Below are 8716 nucleotides of genomic sequence, written 5' to 3'. Positions count from 1 at the left end.
CTCCCGCGGAAGGAAGGGAAGGAACGAAGGAACAAAACGTCGCGCATGCGCGCCTCCTCCTCCTCCTCCAGACGGGCGAAAGCGCGCAGCCGCACTCGCCGTCGTCTTCTTCGCATGCGCAGCGGCGGTGCGGTGCGCCTCGTGTTCCGTTTGCGTCTCCAGCGGCTGGAATGATTGAGCCCATTGATTGATTGAAGGCAGGGGGCTATTTCTGGGTCAGCGTGTCAGATTTCAACATATATGATCTATTTGGCTATTTTATTTAGAGAGCATGCCTTTTAGAGCATGTAGAATTCTTAGTGCAATCATGGTTTTAATTTTGGAGTGTTTTAAACAGCTGTTTTTAGTGTTTAAACTGATAAATTTATTGTTTTGTTGTAAACTGCTTTGAGGCTTCTGTTTTACAGTCAATTTTATGATTGTAAAATTTTATGTGTTTATAAATATATATATACACACACAGTGCTTTTTTCTGAGGTACGCAGGCAGATCCGTCTTTCCCATACGGCTTAGTGGTTCGTTGTGCCAGGGCAGCGACCACTCAGGTGTGCCCCAGCGAGTGGGGGAGTTGCGTGGCTTTCTCCCCTTTCCCTACACGCCCGCCAGCTGCTCCCCATCAAACATATGGCTGGCGGGCGGGCATCTTCCTTCCCAAGCCTGGGGGGCGGAGCGCGATCCCTGCAAAGGCTTAGGATGGAAGCTTCACCCCGCTAACTATATGGCTGGCGGGCGCGCAGCTTCCCTCCCAAGTGCAACTCTATATATCTTTGCATCAAGTAAAATTGCGGGGGGGGGGGCTTCTGACTGTTTCCTCCCCAACACGCAATTTATATTTCTATCGCCGTATCTGGAAATTATAATGCATACAAATAAACAGGAGCCAAGGCTGATTTTTTTTTTCTGGCACGGCTCTTGTGCTTTTTGACACCGAGAAAAGCAGCAGTTAAGGCTTGTCACATCACTGAATGTTTACTGTATACTGAAACAAGTTTTGCCTGCTGATTCTGCTGATTTATGCAGCTGTGCCAATAAAGGCACAGGGATCCTATTAAATTCTACTCTGAAATACACAGGTTCAAACATAGCTCTGAAACAACTAGACTGCTTTAACACATTTCCCATGCATAAAATGGTACCTGTTATAATTCCTATCATGAGAGAATGTATGCATGAGCAAAATAAGCAAAAAGACCTTATGGACGGATCCTCTGTTTACTTAGAAGTAAGTCCTACTGAGTTCAGCTGGGGCTTACTTCCAAGAAATCAGGTGCAGCACTGTAGTCTCATGAAGAGTGAGCATCGATGTCTGCAGTGCATGGGGCATCCCCAGACTATAACCCTCAGATTCCCAGGCTCTGTGGTTTAACCCACAGTGCCACCCGCATCCCTAGATTCCCAGGTAAAAGGTAAAGGGATCCCTGACCGTTAGGTCCAGTTGTGACCGACTGGGGTTGCAGCGCTCATCTCACATTATTGGCCGAGGCAGCCGGCATACAGCTTCCAGGTCATGTGGCCAGCATGACAAAGCCGCTTCTGGCAAACCAGAGCAGCAAAACGGAAACGCCATTTACCTTCCCTACTGGTATTTATCTATTTGCAGTTTGAGGTGCTTTCGAACTGCTAGGTTGGCAGGAGTTGGGACCGAGTAACAAGAACTCACCCCGTTGCGGGGATTCGAACCACCGACCTTCTGATCAGCAAGCCCTAGGCTCTGTGGTTTAACCCACAGCACCACCTGCGTCCCTCTTAGATTCCCAGGTACATTATATCAAAAAGAGGTGAAGATTTAAAAAATCACACTGTTAACCCAGGGCAGATAAAGTTTGTTATTATAACCATATTGCAGCAGGCATGACTGGTCAGAGTGTGGGTTATGCTAGCCCTGCAAAGTAACACTAGCAACAAATCAATATAGTTTATATATTAGGGGGGGGTGTTTCTTTTTACACCTGGGAAGGTAGTGCAAGAATATTAGCATGCTACATCAGTCACTGAGTGTACAATGAATATAACACTACTAAATAAGACTAGACCAGCACATTGGAGTAACTTGTCCTAGGTTCTTCTTTCATTAAATGTTGTGATTTTAATGTCCAGCTTTTAGCAGTTTTAAAGAAGAAAAGGACATTAGGTTGGATCTAACGAAGTTGGTCCTATTTGTACAAGGATTTCCACTCATGCAGTAGATTCTCTGCCTCTCCTCTGTTTGCCCCTTGCAGATCTGTTCATGTACATTGGTCACCACCATCCTTGTTACTTGGTGGCCTAGTGATGTAGGTGAGAAGACAAAGAACAACAAGTTTCTGCCCTGCAGTAATGTAACATTGTTCTGCTTTTAGCAACAACTTGGAAGAGCCTTGCATGCCCTTTAGGGTTTGTTTTTGTATGTTTGTGAGGTCTAGTGAACACATTCTGCTTTGCCAAATCACAGAGCACCTACTTGCTCAATGTGGTGATTGCTGTACATCTTTCCAGAGTGGATACCTCGAACTAATAAAGGTAGCCATGTGGGGTTTTTTGGTTTTTTTTAAAAAAAAACAATATTGTGTTATCATGGAATCAAGCTGTGGAGCATTTGCCATTTATTGAGGAAGGCATCTCCCTCCTTCCCTGCTCCTGTCTGCATTACTGTATATGTATGTCCATTTCACTGGAATTAATTGGATTTTCTTCCAAGTAATAGGTTTATGACTGAGGTGCCAGGCTGATTTTGTGATGGCTGAGATGGCCCGAACAACTTCTGTTCCTATTTAAACGACTTAACACTTCAAAACGAAAGGATGAAGGTGCTCCATATACAATTCATCACAGCACCAGAGGGTTGAAGAGGCCTGGAATAAAAGCAGTGTATTACACAGCCGCACTCCAAGGTAGTATATATCTCCCAACAGTAGTAAAAAGAAATCTGTAGCTTCTGTTTGCCCTAATATTGCTGTTGAAATGATGCCTCCCAATTGGTTTCAAAAGCAGACAGACTCCTGAATAGGACCAGCACGCAAATAAAGTGCCTTAAAGAAACAGCTTCTCCTTTATCTGGTCCCAAACTTTATCCTTGTCTCACCTGGAATGCCTCTTGTAGCAGGGAAATGAAGGGGGGGGACCCACAAGATCAGAACAGCTCTCTTGCACAACCCCATGAATTTCAATAATATGCCTTTCACAAGGGATGTTCCCATTGGATGCCCCAGGCGTATTCAGTCAGGCAGTTGTTGTTTTTAATGTCTTTTGTTGCTGCCCTGAAATGGTGGTTTGCTGTCTTCGTGTTCATTTTCCTGAGTGCAAGGTTGGTCATTTTATGAAACAGCCCAGTTATTAGCAGTTTTTATACAGCACCTAGCAAGGGTGTGAGAGGAATGAATTAAATATTTCAGGCAGCAGAAATACAAGATCTCCAGCTATGCTGAACTGAAGGTTGGGGATTTATCATCCAATACTGTGAAGTAACTGGGACGCGAGTGGCGCTGTGGGTTAAACCACAGAGCCTAGGGCTTGCTGATCAGAAGGTCGGCGGTTCGAATCCCCGCGACGGGATGAGCTCCCATTGCTCGGTCCCAGCTCCTGCCAACCTAGCAGTTCGAAAGCATGTCAAAGTGCAAGTAGATTAATAGGTACCGCTCCGGCTGGAAGGTAAATGGTGTTTCCGTGCGCTGCTCTGGTTCGCCAAAAGCGGCTTAGTCATGCTGGCCACATGACCTGGAAGCTGTACGCCGGCTCCCTCGGCCAATAAAGCGAGATGAGCGCCGCAACCCCAGAGTCGGTCATGACTGGACCTAATGGTCAGGGGTCCCTTTACCTTACTGTGAAGTAAAGGGGTTCCCTCGAACAGCAGCTGTATAAAAGGAACAAAGTTCAAAGCAGCTCTTTTAATAAAATGCACTTAGGTTTCAAACCCCAGCCCTAATACAAACCCCAGTAACGTATACAATGAAAGCTGCCGGACGCATTAAAACATCACTGAGCCTTTTTATTCTTATTTACTAGAGAAAAGGAATCTTCCCCCTTGCACAGAAGGAACACAGTCAACAAGGTGAAGGTTGAAACTCAGTGTTACCTTAAATGCTCCTGTGATTTGAATAGGTTTGAGACTTGGGAGGGCTCCAAGATAGCTTCCTTCATACTCTCCAGAATTGAGTACCAGGACAGTGCAGACGGCATGTAAACAGTTCACAAGATTCCAAAAATTAAAAAAATTTAAAAGAAAAGAAAAATAACTTAACTGCTTCTGCACAGCTTCACAGTTTCACTGTCCCAACTGTCCCAAATGCTGTGGGAAACAATGGTCAGTAATTGTTCCTTTCCTTTCAGGCAATTTTCTTATTTATTTATTTATTTATTTGTTTATTTCTCCCTTCCTCCTTTCCCATGCTGGTATATTCCCTTCGTCCATGGCTACACAAGAAATTGAGCCAAAAGAAATGTAATTAGCTAGTGAGACAGACTGCTTTTTAAAACTGCAGGTATGAAACACATACATGAGACATATTCTGCCAGCAGTTACGTGTTCAGCAAACCTTTCCTTTCGTTGTTGCGAAGGCTTCAACAAATGAAAAATAAGGATTCCCCTGGAATAAATTAAAAATGGGAGGGGGGTCCAGAAGAATCTTAGTTTCCATTTTGTTTTACACCATTCTTTGTTCAAGAGCTCTGGGAATTGCTGGCATCCTAACAGGGCTGTGAACTACTTTAGGTATCATTTAGACCTGAAATTCTGTGAATTCAGCACGAGACAAGGAAATTCAAGTTATACAAACAAACTTGTTAAAACATCTCTTAGTGTCTCAGATATTCAGGATTATGAATCTAAAAAGTCAGCAGATGCGGCTGGATTTCCTCCTTTCTCTGCCACAAAGGAGAATTCATGGCTTTTCCGTGTGCACATCACTGCTTCCATTGCCATTGGTTGTGGTGGTTATGATGTATTGCGTCGTTTGCTGCTGATTCGCCGTTTGTGATTCCAAGGAGTCAGAATGTGTCGATGACTGAGACAGACCCACTTCTATGCCACTAGAAAGCGAGAGGTTTGGCTTTACATCCAAGTCAGATTGACCTTCAGCTAATACATAATGTGTCTACAGGAAAAGAAACCAACATAGGTTATATTATCCGGTTTTTAATATTTTTCTCTCATATCCTCAATAACTTATTTCTGCCTCAACTTTGGTTGTTGCATGTTATGAATACACAAAAAATATAGGTTAAGTCAATGAAAGTAGGAACTGTAAACTATCTTGGTGTTTGCTACACCCTGTGGCACACAGGTGATTTTTTATGTAATCCCTCATCTTACATGCATCCGACTTGCCTGATTTCAACCATACGTAGCTGAAGGTGGGCTGGCTGAAACTGCACAAGTCCCAAGCAAGAGCCGAAAAGCTCGTTTCGCACCAGGTCCACTAGGGGCTACCTGGTGTGAAAATGGTTTTTAAGTGCTCCACCTTGCTTGCTGGGCAAGGCCCACTCGGCACACTGACTGTGAAAGGATCTGGGATGCTCTCACAAGTTAATGTGAGCATCCCTAGCCTTCCAGGGCCAGCGTGCTAAGTGGGCCTTGCCCACAAGCAAACCCAAGAGCTAAAAAGCACACCTGGCGCTAAAAGAACTGTTAAGTTCTTGACCTTGCTTGCTGGGCAAGGTCTGCTTTGTGCACCAGCTCTGGGAATGCCGGGGGTGTTTTAACTATATGCCATTTTCACATACACATCTTTTAACCAAGATGAGGGATTAGCATATATAAAAGGGACGAATTAATATTTCTAAAACAACAGATTTCATGAACATAACTGACTCATTCTGCTAAGCATATACAGTATGTGATCTGACTTTGCCAGAATAATTTCACTCTTAGGCACTCTCAGTCCCCACATCCAAAATATGGGATTAATCCTGGAACATTTAGAAAAAGCCCTATACTATAGCCTCCAGTTATTATTAACAAGAATTTTGAATGTTTCTTTGACCACCCATAATAATTCTGCTTAGGATGCATGCAACACATTCCAAATGTTCAAAGTGCTTCACTTATATTTCCTCAGTCATCTTACCTGGGCGACTGTTTTCACTTGCCCTGTGTTCACTGTAGTGACAGGAGTTCCTACAGCTGCCTCCGCAATCACATACTGGCCCTGTGGGAGGGTCATCATCTGAATATCAGAGGCTAGAGGGGGAAATTCAGAAGATAAAGAAATAGAGTTAAGATGTAGCCCTAACCCCACTGAATTTAGTCTCAGGCCTGCTCCCATATAAGGAGAGCTGGACTCTCATTTAAACACCATCAATACAAAAAGAAAACATTCAGAAGGTCAAAGTAAGCCTTGTGGGTTTACCTGAAGCTCGCTGAAGTCTACATTTCAGCCTATGGCTCTTAAATATAAATATATTGAGAAGATCCAAGTCTGAAAACACATGGCCCTAGCATCTGTAGGCTACAAGTGCATTTAAAAAAACAAAAGGTGCCTTCTGAGATCTCTGTAAACTCTTTTTGTGACTTGTCAGAGCTAAACCTGGGACCTCCTAGCTTAACCCCTCCAGTCCTAATTGTGATTTTTTTACACTCTATGGATGCAATTGAAGTATCATTGGCCTTCTAATAAAGGAAGCAAGGAAAATGTGCCTTCCCACCCTCTCTTGTGGTGGTGTATTAACATAAGCATCTTTTGATGCTTACAAAATTTTATCAGCTGTGTCTTGCTATGAACATTGTTTTCAGTTTACACAACACCCTACTCAAAGCAATGCAATTAGAACAAGAAGTTGGCCTGCTTGTATAAGATGTCAAAAATGTATGGCTTGTAGCTCAACCTGAAAAATAAAAGGCTTGGATATGTAATACAGTAGTACCTCGGGTTACGAACACGATCCGTTCCGGATCGCGGTTCGTAACCCGAAAAGGTCGCAAACCGAGCGCGCGCTTCTGCGCAGTTTTCGCATGCGCAAAGCGTGCGCGCCACTTCTGCGCATGCGCGGGACACACGCGCGCCGAAAACACTTCCGGGTTTACGGAGTTTGTAACCCGAAGTGTTCGCAACCCAAGCGGGTCGTAACCCGAGGTACGACTGTACGAAGAAGCCTTACAGCTGTTGTTCTTCTTTAAGGGGCTTCTCAACCATTATTTATTAAATCACAGCTTGCAAACTGCAAATGAAGTGCAGGCGCTTTTCTAACACCTCTGAGAGCAAGCAGTAGCAGAGCCTTCTTGCATACTTACGATAGCTGCGGAATGAGTTCCATGAACTGGGAAGATATGCTTGCTGGACCGAAGAACCTTGCTGTGATTGGAGAGTTTGGCTTTGTGACGAGCTGGTTGCCTGCATCTGGGAAGGGCTGAGCTCCTGCTGAGATGGTTGGGATGAAGGACTTAAGGGCTGACTTCCCACCTGGAATAAAAGAAGTGTCAGTTGCAGCATAGATCTTCAGGATCTCAATACTCTATTAGTTACACTATCTCCAGTTGAAAGGTCCTGTCACTAATCTTCTCAATCAGTGAAAAACGAAAACACAAGGCAAGACAAAAGTTATTAATGTAGCACTTTTCACCTACAGCAAGTTACAGCAATAACTTTCCGATTTGCGGTGACTAAATCTACAGTACTTTCACAACTGAGCTAAGAACACCACCTCTAATTTCAGTGCTTTTACATTGGAACTAATAAACACAATTTAGGCCAATACATGTATACCTCATATTGTGCTTTGCTTTATTGCACTTTACAGGTACTGTCCCTTACAAGGACGCAGGTAGCTACAGGCAGCATGGCCCCCTGCTACCACCACCGCCCCTCTTCTGGCCATGAGAATAGAGCTTGCTAGGGCTGGAGATGGGGTTTTCCCCTCCCACCCCTGCAGCCAGGGGGTGCTGGCTTAATAGACTACAGTATAGTTTGACTTTTATAAGCACTGGGAAGCAAAACATTTAAAAAGTGTAGCTCGCTATATTGCGATATTTGCTTTATTGCGGTGGTCTGGAACTGAACCTGCAATATCTCTGAGGTATGCCTGTACACAGTTCTAATTTATAAACACTGGTTTGGGTTGTAAAGCCAAAACAAAAACAAAAACAAAAAACCTCAGCCACAGCAGCATTTAAAGGCTTTTCATTGTTTTTCTCACAACAAGGGTCATAAAAAGCAACTACAGCCTGTCTTACTTATCAATACTTGCAACAGATTTAGCAAAAAGGGAGTGTGTCTGGATGTACACACCGGACACATTAACACAATATGGCTTCAGCCCGGAAGATAGGACCAGCGCTACTTTGCTTCAGTGAGTGGAGCCCTTCTGAGCATTATTACATCCTCAAACCTCTATAACAGCTGCCTTTTTTTTCATTTTCATCAGACAGACCGAGGAAGGCAGAAGCTAAAATAAAGAATTTAACATTTCTGTTTTGTTAGTCGCTGTAAGAAATAACTACATAGTGTATATATGGCTGACCTGTGAAGATGCTGGGGCTGTTGGGCTTGATTCTGTGACCTGGATATGCTGCACTTGGATGGCATGCTGGGCGTATGTCTGAGTGTCCTGCAACTGTCCGACGTCCACTGTGGAATGTTGAGACTGGTGGGGTGAGGTAGCCTGGGAGGAAAGAAACATAAAAGCACAACTCCGTCCTGTAAATGTTTGATGTCCTATTGTGTTCTAATTTGTTGGAAGCCACCCAGAGTGGCTGGGGTAACCCAGTCGGATGAGTGGCATAATAATAATAATAATAATAATAATA

General features: G+C 43.9%; 1 protein-coding gene across 7 annotated transcripts in view; it reads right to left on the bottom strand.

Annotated features, from left to right (window-relative positions):
- Positions 1-2520: 2520 nt before the first annotated feature.
- PRDM10 (PR/SET domain 10) overlaps positions 2521-8716 on the bottom strand; it is an 88183-nt gene continuing 81987 nt past the window's right edge. For 4 of the 7 annotated variants that reach the window (XM_060268527.1, XM_035139138.2, XM_035139140.2 and 1 more), the window contains 4 exons: positions 8431-8571; positions 7205-7373; positions 6042-6154; positions 2523-5069 (listed from right to left, as the gene is read on the bottom strand). In XM_060268527.1, coding sequence (XP_060124510.1) covers positions 4857-5069; positions 6042-6154; positions 7205-7373; positions 8431-8571 — 636 coding nt within the window. In that variant the 3' untranslated portion in view covers positions 2523-4856. Of the gene's footprint in view, positions 5070-6041; positions 6155-7204; positions 7374-8430; positions 8572-8716 lie in introns of all 7 variants that reach the window. The other 3 variants (XM_035139143.2, XM_035139144.2, XM_035139142.2) reach the window with 2 other exon arrangements.

Source organism: Zootoca vivipara, chromosome 15 (genome assembly GCF_963506605.1).
Source record: "Zootoca vivipara chromosome 15, rZooViv1.1, whole genome shotgun sequence".
In the NCBI taxonomy this organism is placed as follows: Eukaryota; Metazoa; Chordata; class Lepidosauria; order Squamata; family Lacertidae; genus Zootoca; species Zootoca vivipara.
This window is presented reverse-complemented; position numbering and strand designations above follow the sequence as displayed.